The sequence below is a fragment of the Rhinoderma darwinii genome, chromosome 3 (genome assembly GCF_050947455.1).
Source record: "Rhinoderma darwinii isolate aRhiDar2 chromosome 3, aRhiDar2.hap1, whole genome shotgun sequence".
Lineage (NCBI taxonomy): Eukaryota > Metazoa > Chordata > Amphibia > Anura > Rhinodermatidae > Rhinoderma > Rhinoderma darwinii.
Genome location: NC_134689.1, coordinates 120,278,089 through 120,293,970, shown reverse-complemented (window position 1 = coordinate 120,293,970; position 15,882 = coordinate 120,278,089). Strand labels below are relative to the sequence as shown.

General features: G+C 39.7%; 1 protein-coding gene across 3 annotated transcripts in view; it reads left to right on the top strand.

Moving 5' to 3' along the window:
- The first annotated feature begins 1,242 nt into the window (after positions 1–1,242).
- The window catches only part of UNC5A (unc-5 netrin receptor A), a 331,913-nt gene continuing 317,273 nt past the window's right edge, over positions 1,243–15,882 (top strand). For all 3 annotated transcript variants that reach the window (XM_075856631.1, XM_075856630.1, XM_075856629.1), the window contains exon 1: positions 1,243–1,830. In XM_075856631.1, coding sequence (XP_075712746.1) covers positions 1,731–1,830 — 100 coding nt within the window. In that variant the 5' untranslated portion in view covers positions 1,243–1,730. The remainder of the gene's footprint in view (positions 1,831–15,882) is intronic.

Sequence of the window (15,882 nt, the reverse complement as noted above, 5' to 3'; positions counted from 1 at the left end):
GTGACTATTGTATGGGAATACTGCCGCTTCAGTTTGGGCATCACAGTGTAGTTGTCGTCCCTGACCCTGCAGACAAACACTACCCTCCGTGCAGCCGCAATCCATAAGCAAGATCTATGCTTTGGGACTGAATTCCCCATTACAGAACATTTCCAACATACAGCAGATTATAAAGTTAGATTAAATATAATACTCCCTCTATTTCTACCTTTCTCTCACTCTCCCTGTTTCCATAATTATCGTTCATTTATCTTTTTTATTTTTACAGTTTATGAATGAAGAATGATACAGAGCATTCATATGGATCACTTGTACTACCTGTGAGGTGTATGAAAAGGGCAGTTCTATGAAATGAACTGATATGTACAGATGTACTAGCATGTGTGCCCGATGTTACACTACTCCCACTTCCCAGATGCTTTGGTATAGAAAACATATAGTAGCTATGGGAGTAAATACATTTTATCCTCAACTGGAATATATATGGATATTCTCTTTAGATTCATCACTTGGGATCTATCCTATTCTTTTATTGCACTACAACTCTTACTAAGTAAAATACTGCATGTCCCAGCAACGATACACATAAAGAGTCGGACGCTGCACAGCAAAAATTAAAATGAATCTCCCTCTCCTGGCGCTGGTTCAGACCACCACACCTCCTCGTCCTGGGACAGAATGGTAAAGCAATGTTTTGCCCCATCTCTTTTCTCACTCGGCATTGAAAGACAGCATGCTGCTCAGCTGGAATGGGGAGAATCCTAGTTGGGGACCCCTTATAAGCCCCATAGTTGCCGCAGGGACTGTCCCTAAGTTACTTTGTGTATGCTGTTATATCACAGTGAGGTTTTAGTGTATTCACATATATTTTGCAGCATTGAATGTGACAACACAGTCTATAACATTCAGCAAAATCTCTAACTGTGTCTACTCTCCATTTTATAGGGACCAAGTGCTGCTCCCCTGACAACGTTTCATCATAGGCCTGCAGTACAATAGTGAAGAATTTCATTTTGACTATATTTTTATTGGCTTTCTAGCAATCAAAGGCCAATCCAGCACTCAGTGGTCCACAGAGATATCTCTGCCATATAATGATGTTCCTTATGTAACATTTACATAAAGATGGTACATTTCTTGCTGTGAAGGAATTGGTTCCTTTCCTCCCTTGCATAAATCTCAATCTCTGTGTGCATTAAATGCACAGCCCTCCCTCCTCCATCCCTGACAGACAGCAGCTGGGGTTAGGATGCCTGCGGCTGCAGCAATCCTGTTTCCTCCCATCAGCATCACAGAAGCTGCCACTTTAACCAGCTGTTGCGTTTCCTCCAATCCATCCAACCAGCTGTGATCCAGACCGTGTTTTTCCAGCCTATGTCTGCATGTCCCTTTCTCTCCCTCTCACTGGCTCATTCTCCTTTCACTGCTCTGCATTGCTGTGGAGCTCACAAAAGCCAATACAGGAGAGAGGAGAACAGAGGGAGCAAGAACTGTGCCTGTTATTTTCCGGCAAGTGGATCTTTGCTATGTTCTGACATACCTGGTCTTGCTCTCACTCTTGGAAAGTCAGGTGCTACTGGTGACAGGGTGACAGTTAAGGGGTGCCCATATGGATCATTCAACAGGAAAGAGGTACTGCCATGTACTGCAGAATGGAGGAATACTCTGAAATCTGTCAATTTGACACTTCCCCTGCTCACATTCAGTGACACCATAACTTCTATCCTGCAATGGGCTCATGGATGGGGGAGTCCAGTCTGGACATCAGGATGGGAGCAGCATGTTTCTTGCTGGTCAGTGGCTTTCTCAGCTTGCATCTTCCCCCTTCTGGTAAGTTTGACCTCTTTCAACTTACCCACCACTTACAAAGCAGGAATTGGTACCTTGCATGCTGGTCACGATGTAGTGGCATAGCGGGCAGATTAATGTGCCTATTCTATGAATGCCATCCAGCTACCCATTGTGTGTTGTCTGACCATGCAATGCCATGAAGTGCTCTTCTCTGCTGCTTTAGCCTCTCACCTCTGGTCTCTCCCATGGGAAACACTGAAAGAGGCATAGTAACAGCAGGTGCATGCAGTCTGTCAGATATATAGTAGAGGCACACAAGGTGCAAGCCAAGTATATGTAGAAGCGAAGCATATGTAGAAGCGAAGAATGTGTAGAAGCGAAGTATATGTAGAAGCAAAGCATATCTAGAAGCGAAGTATATGTAGAAGCAAAGCATATCTAGAAGCGAAGTATATGTAGAAGCGAAGTATATGTAGAAGTGAAGTATATGTAGAAGCGAAGCATATGTAGAAGCGAAGTATATGTAGAAGCGAAGCATATGTAGAAGCGAAGTATATGTAGAAGCGAAGTATATGTAGAAGCGAAGTATATATAGAAGCGAAGCATATGTAGAAGCGAAGTATATGTAGAAGCGAAGTATATGTAGAAGCGAAGCACATGTAGAAGCGAAGCACATGTAGAAGCAAAGCATATGTAGAAGCGAAGTATATGTAGAAGCGAAGTATATGTAGAAGCGAAGTATATGTAGAAGCAAAGTATATGTAGAAGCGAAGTATATGTAGAAGCGAAGCATATGTAGAAGCAAAGTATATGTAGAAGCAAAGTATATGTAGAAGCGAAGTATATGTAGAAGCGAAGTATATGTAGAAGCGAAGCATATGTAGAAGCAAAGTATATGTAGAAGCAAAGTATATGTAGAAGCAAAGTATATGTAGAAGCGAAGTATATGTAGAAGCGAAGCATATGTAGAAGCGAAGCATATGTAGAAGCGAAGTATATGTAGAAGCAGAGAAATAGGTATTGAATTGCCGAGACTACCTTTACAACCAAATATTCAGCACCTAATGTGCAAGTTGAGACTGGAGCAGGTAGTAAGCTAGGGTTTAGCTAATGCGGGCTGCTGCATAGAGATATAAAGCCAAATACTAAATATATATATAATAGAAGATTAACATTACAGTCATAATGGGTTAATAGCTTGTCTATAAATAAGGTAGTTATGTGCATTACTTATAATTCTTCACATTTACACACGTAGTCTTCTTCTGCACTGGTCTGAGTGTCCTGTATACTGTAGGTATCCTCTATTGAATCTCTTCCAGCGTCAATATTATGTGTAGGCTTTTCTAGAGGAGGTCAGAAAACCAAGGAATCACTTTGGTATATTATTTACTGGTTCCTGTCCTTGTAGAAAACACTGTTAATAACTCATTGGATACAGGGCCTGAAATTGCACTCTCTACTGATTTAGTGCAACTCGGGTTGAATGTTTTACAATGAAGGTGGCCGCAGATCATGATTGTTAGTGGTCCGGAGGCTAATAGGAGATCTTAATGAAATGATGTTATCGGGTGATAAAACTTAATCTGTTCAGAAGACACTTTTTCCTGTATGGCGTCATTCATATGTGACTACTGCATAAAACTCATCTTGGTTTGGTTCTAATCTTCCCTTTATGGCTTTGACAGGAGCTACATCTTTATAGAAATCTTTTCCAGTCCCTAGCTTTCTAGTGCTCATATGTATATTTATTGTAAAGCACATTGTGCTCCTGCCGAGAAACTATATAAGCAAACCTACTGTGCACAGATAGATGTACTCGGTCGTGTCAATCCTTGGAGGAGCACAGATTTGTTCATGATGTAGATTTCTCTTTTATGTTGTGTTTAAGGTTTCTCCATTTAGAGGGCAGCTGTACATTGTGAATGTTTTTTTTTTCTACCTATTAAGTTTACATTTGATAGGTCTATCAGAGTTTATTATAGATCTAAGGAGAAACAAAAGGATATGAGTGGGTGATGGAGTGATTTGCGGCTTGCTTTCTATTAATTGTTTATGGGGTGGTCCATGCTTAGGTGATAGCTGTCAATCATTTGTGTAATTGCGACGTTATCCTAGCAAGAGTGATAGCGCTATGATTTTTCATTTTAGTTGTCTTTTATTATATCCAGCTAAAGCAGACCCTTGAATGAATAATCTGTGTACATTGTAAAACCGTGGATGCGTATGCCCAAATTCTTTGTAGTAGCTGTACCATATCATTGTGAAAACGTGTGACCGTGTCTGGAGAACGTGATGTGTCTAGCTCTCTGTGAGTACGTTTCTGCTCAATGAAGCAACCATGTGTAGTGTGTAGATACATAAAGACGCTAATGTACACGTATAAATATCAACGGGCTATACTGTACAGTATAATGTGAATTATTATATCCATTATTCATAGTAGCATAGATACAAAACAGCACATGTGCCGCACATCAGACACACACACACACACACACATATATATATATATATTTTTTATACACATGTATGCATGTTCCTGTGTGTATTAAAATAAATCCTTACTACATTTTATATTCTAATCAAAGTCCATTTTAACCCCTTATTCCTAGTGAGCATGGACTGTAAAGGGTAGCACTTTTTATTTATAAAGAAAGGATAGGTATTTAGTCTTTTTGCATTGCTAAATTGGTCTTCCTCTGACAATCCGTATACAGGTGGAAAGAATTTATCTTGTCTGGAGAGGAATAGTCTACTATACACAGGGTAAAACCATAAGAAGCATATATTCAATGGCATGGGGAATTGATATGTGACTAGTGTACAATTTTTACTATGTATTAAACGTAGGTGGCGTTTATACTGACCAGCCACATGCAAACCTTTAGGATTACTAGAGCTATTTTCAACTATTATTAAAGATCAAATCTGATGTAAGCACTAAAAGTTAAATCAGGTACCTTATTACCATCATTGGTGCTTGAGTGAGGTCATTGGAAGTTTAAGGGACTCTCTTAGTCTGAGATCTCTTGGCCAGAAGCCTAAACAGGCTTTTACGTTTGGCAGTCTACGGTGAAATACCTCAAACACCTGGAAAATGGGTGAGCAGCATCCCACCTAGTGCAAGGACTGGACACTTCAATGCTATTATTCATATACCAGTTATCGCCGCATTTTTCAGCTGGCCACGTGCCATTTGTGGCGTTACGACTGCAGGTGTGCGCCATCCATTCCCCCATCAGACATAAATTTAAAAAAATGAATGCTCACCTCAACGCTCCTATTTGCTTCGCTTCTCCCTTCTGTGTCCCCTCAGGCTTTCTCAGCAAGCTGAAGCTCATATAAGGTCCTGACACCAAGCAGCGTCAGGGCCTTACATGTGATGCAGCCCTTAACATCCTGAGTCTTGCGTCAGACACAACTTCCTGACGCTGCCCGGTGTCAGTACTTTATATGAGCCGCAAAAGGCTAAAGGAGTATGAGGGGACCCGAAGGGGAAAAGCGGAATGGTGAGGTGAGCAATGTATAATTTTTTTTTTTATTGTCCGATGGGGATAGGGAAGAGGGGTAGTCTGATTGGGGGGAGGTACGAGACCCCACAGAGTCAAATCTCTGCCAGCTAGGAGCTGCCGTAGATTTCTGCTACAATTTAGCCAATTATGTGGAGGGAATTATAATACATTTAGGGCATGACCACACATGGCGGAATTCCTCCGCAACTGTCCGCATCAATGCCGCACAGAATCTGCGTTGCAGATTCTGCAGCGGATCTGCACAAAATGTGCAGAAAATTGATGCGGACTGGCCGCTGCGGACTGCAGGAAAAGTGCTTCTCTTCTCCCTATTCAGTGCAGGATAGAGAGAAGGGACAGCACTTTCCCTAGTGAAAGTCAAAGAAATTCATACTTACCGCCCGTTGTCTTGGTGACGCGTCCTTCTTTCGGCATCCGGCCCGACCTCCCTGGATGACGCTCCAGTCCATGTGACCGCTGCAGCCTGTGCTTGGCCTGTGATTGGCTGCAGCCGTCACTTACACTGAAACGTCATCCTGGGAGGCCGGACTGGAGACAGACGCAGGGAGTTCTCGGTAAGTATGAACTTATATGTTTTTTTACAGATACATGTATATTGAGATCGGTAGTCACTGTCCCGGGTGCAGAAACAGTTACTGCCGATCGCGTAACTCTTTCAGCACCCTGGACAGTGACTATTTACAGACGTCTCCTAGCAACGCTCCCGTCATTACGGGAGCCCCATTGACTTCCTCAGTCTGGCTGTAGACCTAGAAATACATAGGTCCAGCCAGAATGAAGAAATGTCATGGTAGTAAAAACAATACGCTCCGCAGCACACATAAGATCTGCGGACTTCATTGCGGAATTTTGACTCTCCATTGAAGTCAATGGAGAAATTCCGCCATGAGTCCGCAACCAGTCCGCCACTGCTCCGCAACAGACAGAGCATGCTGCGGACAACAAATTCCGCTCCGCAGCCTATGCTCCGCAGCGGAATTGTACGCATCGTGTAAACGAACACTGCTAAATTAAAGTGAAAGTCAATGGAGAAACGGCTCCGCTGCGGATTAACGCTGCGGAGTGTCCGCAGCGGAATTTAAGTGAAATTCCGCTATGTGTGAACCCGCCCTTATAGTGCAGCGGTGGCCCCAACCCCTTTTGCTACTTTTATACGACAGAAAACTGGCGTAGAATGGTTCATAAATTTCCCCCATAATCTAGTATCCGGGACCAAAGAAAACTTCAGCACACAATTCTTACATCAAGAATCTTCCACTATTCTTCATCTCAGTCATTGTTTTTTTTCACAGAGATGGATATTTATCATATAGAAGCAATTAGGGCATGCCCACACGTAACGGTATTGCTGCGTATTTTCCGTCCGGAATTGCAGACCGAATATACGCAGCGGAATACAGTAGCAGCGAAGTGGGTGTGATTTATCAAATGTCATCCACACGTTGAGGAAAAATTCAGTGCACAAATTCAGCTACAGTGAGAAATTTTAGTACCACAGCATGTCAATTAATATTGACATGCTGCGGAAAGTGAACTAATTTCCTGTATTTTTATGATGTACAGCAATATTGAAGCGGAAACGCTGCAGAATTTATTGCAGGGATGGACATGACATCACAGGAAGAAATATCACCATCATAAAGCACAAAAAAACGCCGCAAAAATCTGAACTCATGAAATGATGCAGATTTTCTGCAGCGGATTGTCTGCTATTTGATGAGGAAATGCTGCGGACATTTTCTGCAGCAAATACGTTATGTGTGAACATGCCCTTACACTGCTGAATAAACTTATCAGCCATTAATATAGTACTGTAATTCTTCACATGTAATACCAACACAGAGTCATTTATAAATAATATAGATATTCTTAGACTCTGTAAGTCTCTTCTTACAGCTACAATTTAATATAACATCAGCCAAGTTTTCATGAGATGCTTCATTTGTAATATATGTTTGTGAACTGGCAGCTTGATAAAAGACAACATAATCTTATTTTCTGTATGTCATGTGTTTTTATTTTCTTGCTGGGGGCAGCAGAAAAACCTTTGAGGATTGTGACCTGGATCACCTGGGTCAACCATTTATTAAATAATACATTCTGCATAGTCCAAAAATGTAGCAAACAGAGCTGTCACTTATATATTCTATTTTGCATTTTACAAAATTCTTATAATAATGCAATATATAATCTGAAATTGGAAAACTGCAGACATAATACAAGGAATATGATTTATATTTTTACTTATGTTTGTTCAAATAATAGGAAAAAGTAGTCTTAAGATCATCTAGAGGTCAAAGGAGCTTAGGGATGTGATCAGCAAATGTAAAAATACACTGGGAATGCAGTATATTAGAAAAGACGTAAGCCCCTTCGCTGCTCCACAAAAAAGAGACATGTTGTGTTAATGACACAATGATGCAATCATTCTATACATAGATATTATACTGTACACATAAATATTTTTATAATACACCTACATCTCATACAGTATAGTGTCATCAATTCAGTGGTGAGCTCCAGCATAGCTTTTGCACCAAGTACCCAAGGGGTTCAAGCTAAGCTTCTGAATCTATATGCGTCCAGAGTAGACGCAGTTCTATTCTCATTACACTTCAGTGAAGATAGATCACATATGACATGTCAATATGAGAACACTGTTATACTGGGACTCAGGAAACATTTTGCAGATGTATCAGTTTTCCCGAACTCAGAAAGGTCTCCCTGTCCTTTGAAAAAGTAATAATGAAAAATAATAAAATTTAAAAAATGATGGTAGTATAAACAACCTATTAATTTCCTTCTTACGATGAAGACTATGTAACTCACTCTATATTTAATTGCATTATTAGATTGGGACAATGTCATTTACATAGTCATGAAGGTCGTTTACAATTACAAAAAACATAAAAAATTGCACAGCCCCACCCCCTTCTTTTGTGTGTTTGCTATACTTACCTATGCTAGGTTCTTGTGTGTGAGGACACGTACATAGTTTCCAATGAAGAGCACATAGCTTTCTCAGGCCATCAGTAACATAACAAATAATTGTTTTAGATGTTTAGGCAGTAAATGAGCATATATTGATACCTTTGAATTTGTTTTTGTTCAATTACCCATGAAGGATCGCTTATATATGTAAAGCTTCAGTCACATCAGTGTTGGGGTTCCGTTCATGGGTTCCGTCAGACCTTTCCGTGAACGGAAACCAAATGGAAACCATAGCTTCCGTTTGCATTACCATTGATTTCAATGGTAATACTTCTGTTGCAAATTATTTCCGTTTGTCTCCATTCCGTAAGGTTTCAGTTTTTTTGGCGGAATCAATAGTGTAGTTATTTTTAAAACCACTCAAAATAAAGTTCCATTTATTTTGTTGTGATATACATCCATGGGCACCAAAATGGGTAGAAACTGTGACGTAGATGTCTAGAAATGGTCTCTTTAACCCAACTTCTCCTCCTTTTGGATGTTTATATCAGGGTGCAATCTGGTAAAAATTTTAGTGAGTTCAAAGTAAATTACTACTACTACTACTACTACTACTACTACTACTACTATTACTACAATTACTACTACCACTACTACTACTACTACTACAACAACTACTACTACTACTACTACTACTACTACAATTACTACTACCACCACTACTACTACTACTACTACTACAACAACTACTACTACTACTACTACTACTGTTACCACTACTATTACTACTACTACTATTACTACTACTACAACTACAAATACTAATACTACTACTACTACTACTACTACTACTACTACTACTACTACCACCACCACTACTACAGCAACTACTACCACTACTACTGTTACTACTACTACTACTAATGCTGTTACTACTACTACTACTACTACTACTACTACTACTACTACTACTATTGCAGCAACAACAACACTACTACTACTACTACTACTTCTACTATTATTACTACTATTACTACTGCTACTACTACTACTTCTACTATTACTACTACTACAACTACTACTATAACTACTACTACTACTACTACTACTACTACTACTGCAACAACAACACTACTACTACTACTACTACTACTACTGTTACCACTACTATTACTACTACTACTATTACTACTACTACAACTACAAATACTAATACTACTACTACTACTACTACTACTACTACTACTACTACTACTACTACTACTACTACTACTGCAACAACAACACTACTACTACTACTACTACTACTACTGTTACCACTACTATTACTACTACTACTATTACTACTACTACAACTACAAATACTAATACTACTACTACTACTACTACTACTACTACTACTACTACCACCACCACTACTACAGCAACTACTACCACTACTACTGTTACTACTACTACTACTACTACTACTAATGCTGTTACTACTACTACTACTACTACTACTACTACTACTACTATTGCAGCAACAACAACACTACTACTACTACTACTACTTCTACTATTATTACTACTATTACTACTGCTACTACTACTACTTCTACTATTACTACTACTACAACTACTACTATAACTACTACTACTACTACTACTACTACTACTACTGCAACAACAACACTACTACTACTACTACTACTACTACTACTACTACTATTACTACTATTATTACTACTATTACTACTACTATTACTACTATTATTACTACTATTACTACTACTACTACTTCTACTATTACTACTGTTACTACTTCTACTATTACTACTACTACTACTACTACTACTACTACTACTACAACTACTACTATTACTATCACTACTTCAGCTCCTGCTAAACAATAAACAAACTCTCAGTAATATTAATACATTTATAATTTTAGAGAAAAATCTGTCATTTGCAAAATATTTTCACAAACAAAAATGTCAAAAGCAAATCTGCCCATGAAGTGGTTAACCTAATTTTACTGCGAGCCGTGTGTGTGCGTGTGCGCGCGTGTGTGTGTGTGTGTGTGTGTGTGTATGTGTGTGTGTGTGTGTGTGTATGTGTGTGTGTATGTGTGTGTGTGTGTGTGTGTGTGTGTGCGTGTGTGTGTGTGTGTGTGTGTTAACATTTTCCAGAAATAGTTCTGGAAAAATGTTCCAATGTTAAACACTTGATTGCATTTTTTCACATGCATTTTTATTCACCAGACCTCTTTAAATCTGGGCGAGACAAAGCACCCAGTAGTCTACAGTTTTGTATAGGTGCTGCTGACTAGGGACTGCTTTAAGTTGGGCTAGTCTGTAGCTGAAGAGAGAGAAATGAAACACAGGGATATTGAATTTATCAAGTCTGCAAACATTGCCAGCAATTACAGTATAGTTGTAAAGGATCTGCCAGGCACAACTTCTGTGTATACGCCCATAGGTAATCAGTCCGCACCTGAGTCTATGTCTCTGAGACTGACTCCATCTTCCACCACTCAGGATGGCAGGCTTAGGAGTGGGAGAGCCTATCGCAGCCTGGCCAGACGGAGCTAGCTCCCGCCCTCTGTCTATTTATACCTGCCTTTCCTGTTCCTCCTTTGCTTGTGATTCTTCTCGTGTGGTTTGCTGGCCCTGCTACAGCTCCTAACTATTTGACCCTGCTCCATACTGACCCTGGCTTACTGACTAATCTCCTGCTCTGCGTTTGGTACCTCGTACACTCCTGTTTTGACTCGGCTCGTTCACCACTCTTGTTGCTCACAGTGTTGCCGTGGGCAACTGCCCCATTTCCCTTAGCTTTGTGTACCCTTGTCTGTTTGTCTCGTGCACTTACTGAGCGTAGGGACCGTCGCCCAGTTGTACCCCGTCGTCTAGGGCGGGTCGTTGCAAGTAGGCAGGGACTGAGTGGTGGGTAGATTAGGGCTCACTGTCTGTTTCCCTACCCCTCTGTCATTACAATAGTAGCAAATTCGTATGTAAACAATGCACCAAATATAAAATCATGTTTAATAATAATTATTATTCATTTAATAATAAGAAAAGATAATAATAACAAAACTCAATTAAACATAATGGAAAGAGACCCGAAGCTGAGAGACATTTTAATTGCAGATGTGGTAACAATGCTACATTATGAATTAAAGGGGTTGCACAGGTTTAGAAAAATACGGCTGTTTTCTTCCAGAAAAAAACGCCTGTCCATAGGTTTTGTTTGGTACTGCATCTGAAAACAATTTAAATGAATGGAGCTGAGTTGTAATACAACACACAACCTGTGAACAGATGTGGCACTATTTTTGGAACAAATCAGCCATGTTTTTCTAAATCTATACAACATAAGTATGGAAACACGACTTTCAGAAATTCAGCTACAATGTTGCATATTTACCGTTCAGCCATATCATTAAAACCACTGATAGGTGAAGTGAACAACATTGATTATCTTTTTACAATGGCGCCTGTCAAGGGGTGAGATATATTAGGCAGCAAGTGAACAGTCATTTGTTGAAATTGATGTGTTAGAGAAATTAAAACTGGCGAAACGTAAGGATCTTAGCAACTTTGACAAGGCCCAAGTTGTGATGGCTAGACTACTGGGTCAGAGTATCTCCAAAAGAGCGGGTCTGGTGGGTTTTTCCCGGTATGCAGTGGTTAGTACCTACCACGGGAGGACAACCAGTGAACCAGCGACAGGGTGATGGTTGCCCAAGACTCATTGATGCACATGGGAAGTGAAGGCAAGCCCGTCTGGTCCATTCCTATAGTAGAGCTACTGTATCCTAAATTTCTGAAAAAGTCAATGCTGGCTGTAATAGAAAGGTATCAGAACACACAGTGCATCTCACAGCTTGCTGCGTTTGGGGCTGCATAGCCACAGATCTGTCAGAGTACCCATGCTGACGCCGATCCACTGATGAAAATGCCTAGAATGGACACATGAGCTTCAGAAATGGAGCATGGAGCAATTTAAGAAGTTGCCCTGGTCTGTTGAATCCTGTTTTATTTTACATCATGTAGATGGTCGGGTGTTTGTGCGTAAGTTACCTGGGGAAGAGATGGAACCAAGATGACCTATAGGAAGAAGGCAAATGGGCAGTCATTGCGATGGTTTGTGCAATGTTACGCTGGGGAACCTTGGGTCCTGGCATTCATGTGGATATTACTTTGACACCTACTACCTACCTAAAGACCAACTACATTTCTTCATGGTTTGAGGAACAAAAAAAACTTGATCAAAGTGTGAACGGGGTCTTTAAAATTGGCCTATATTTTGTTGAAGGCAGTACTATGGTTACCCTCTCGCCACACTTCCCACAGCAGCTGCATGACCTGCCTCTACAGTATGTTCACCCGTGTGCAGAAGGTAGCTGTGCCACTATGGCACTTTAAAATATGTGAAAACAATTCTAGGAAAATAATCCTGGAACTACTTGTATGGAAATCTAAAATTAAAACTAATGGGGAGAAAACTGGTGAAAAACTGTGACAAAACCATAAAGGGTTGAGCATACTGGGGCAAATTTATCAAACAAAATGCCCCAGTAATGGCACAAGTGAGGAAGGAATAGAAGTGTGTCTAGTAAACCATGTTTTTTGCTAAATGTTTGAAGTAGTGTGCGCAATATTGATAAATTTACCAGAGTTGCGCCAAAATAAACGGCTAATTCTCTCTTTGTAATGTGTACTGCCTATGACACTATTGATAAACGTGCCTTTTTTTTTAAATCTTGTTTGAAGCAATATAACAACAAGTGACTGCCTTGGTAAATTGTTGCAGTGGCTAAAATCAGCACGTGTGAACAAGTCCTCAAAGTTTGCAGTTAAACGTGTAATTAAAATGTGTTAGCAAACAAGGAACGTGCCTTTTAGCCGAGACTCGACTATAATCTAGTTCAAAAGATTCCGGAGAAATTCATTCACAGCAGTGTAAATTTACTGAAGAAATTAACTCCGGTTGTGTACTATGTCTGCTTTGTAAATACTCCCCAATGTGTCGGAAAAATAACAATAGTTAATGAAGTCTGAATTCATCAGGATATTTAGCTAGATGTACCCGCTGTTATTTAGAATATGATATACAACACGTGTATTGACTTTTCAGTATTTCCGGGATGTGGAATTCAGATGTGTACATTGTAAAAATGTCACCTATGATTAAGTCCTAACTCCACCCATTGAACACTATGATGTGGAATCATTACAGGCCAGATAAGTAGGAGTCAAGCATTGGATACGCATCACTTGGCAGTTCTTAAAGTGCTATGCAGTACTCCTTATAAATGAAAATTGTATCTAGAATCCGCACTTTGTAATAGAATATTCCAGGGGGAAATTAAAATATTTGACAGACTTTTTACCATAAAATACATACTGTCAAAAATAGTTGCTCCAATCTGTATACATAGAACCCTATTAGACTTTCTCTCCATTTACTTTATTAAAATTGCATACTGCTGGACTGAGTCTAAACACTGTTCTTCTAAAGAAATTGTACGTGGTCATTTGTGTCAGTGAAATGTTTCTTTCTATTGTAGTACATACTGCTTAGATACATAGGAAAAATTGTAGTGTAAATTTCTACCCAAAACCGGAAAATGGCCATGTATATAAATAGCCAAAGCAAAATTTTGTGTTTGTTTTATCTTTGTAAGTAAAATCATCATAATTGTGGGGTTGTCCTGATTAGGCAATCCACCCATTCAAGAGCCTACTGGATAGAATGACTCTTACTCTTGTCGGCCATTCATTTGAATGGATGTCTTTTTACACTACATTTTCTCTGCAGCATTGCTTACTGCATTGATATCCGTTCATCTATTAGCCATAGCAATGTCATAAGCAGGTCCTGCTCTGATGGACTTTATGCAGAAGTAAATGGGCACACGCAGCTTCATCCAGTAACTGATGATCACCAGAGGTTCGAACAACATGAACCACTGATCGCTGTGGTGGCTTCATTCTAGTATGGACAAACTCTTCAGGTCTTGAGTAAAAATCTGCAATTGAAATAAATTGAAATAAATGTTTAAGCTACATATTGACCTCAGATTCACAAGGGTACATGTGCAACCTAGTACGCCCACAATGGAATATTGGACATAATATTGTCCAGACTACAGTAAAAGTAGGTAAAACATTTTGTAATAATGATTGTATAAACATAAACAATAATACTAAAAATAATTGTGAAGACAATTTTAGGGATTCTTATGACCAAAAGTAGCTGGCTAGATTGTAAATGGGAGAAAGGGTATCATCTCACTATACTTTAATTTAGAGCTAAAATATATGTTATATATATATATATATATATATATATATATATATATATATATATATATATATATATATATTTGGTGATTCAAAAAAATACTCTACAAATGTTCAATGTGATTTCCATTGGTGACACGGCAGATGTCTAGACAGTACTCCAGTTTTCTCCAGACGGGTGCCAGCATATCCTCGGATATGGACTCCGTTTTATCAGTGATGCATTGTCTCAGGTCGTTCAGATCCTGTGACTGGGAAGGTAGATATACTAGATGTAGCCCCACAGAAAGAAGTCGTAGGATGTTAGATCTGGTGATCTTGTCGGCCAGTGCAACATTGGTGAATCGTTGTTTCCGGCACATCCAACGTTCAAGTAGAGTTTCATTCAGGTATCGGTGTACATCCAAATAGAAATGTGGAGGTGCACCATCCTGCTGATAGACTATGTTTGGCAGATCTTCCTCTATCTGTGGCATAAGCCATTCCTTTGGGTGAGTCCCTCCTGTGCTTGATAAGAGCACATGGTTTTTCTGAGCCCCAAACTCTAACGTTGTGGTGATTGACCTTCCCACTGAGGTGAAAGGTAGCTTCATCGCTGAACACAAGCCTGTCAGTGAATTCGTCCTCTTCCAATCACCCCTGCAAGTCAATGCTTAAGCCACTGCGTTTCGGTTCTTCTTCTGGTTTTAGCTCCTGAAGAAGATGTAAACTGTATGGTTTACAATGCAGACGTAAGATATGCTATACCGTGGTTTGTAGCACCTGTTTATCATTATTTATTTATTTCTGTTACTTATATAGCGCTGTACAGATGTCCGCACTTTCTGTCCGCATGGGGGCTCACAATCTAAATTCCCTATGGGTATGTTCTTGGGGTAGTTCCATACTACGCTCGTACACGGTTCGAACCCTGTTCTCTTCCGAAGTCTTTGGGCAGCCTGGATTTTTCCCAAGATATAAATACTCAGTGGTTTCAAATTGCTTCACCAAACGCGAAATACAGTTTCTATACGGAGCACATTTACTAAATTTATTCCAAAAGTTTAGCTGTACTGTCACAACAGACGCCTTTCTTTCAAATTCCAACACACGAAGCCGGTCCCAGGCGAAACGCGCGTCGAGGTGCTCTTTGTTTTCTGTGCCATATCTAGGTTGATGTCCATCTCCTTGCACCATGTCTATAGGTATGCTTTACTCTTCTTGGTGATATGCCTTTTCCCTATTTGATAGCTTTCTGTTTAGGGTTGTATATACTATTATACACTTACCTATAGTCACCATTTTGTTTGGGCTGTGTATGCATGCTGTTTTTTACAGCTGCACATGTCCTTTTT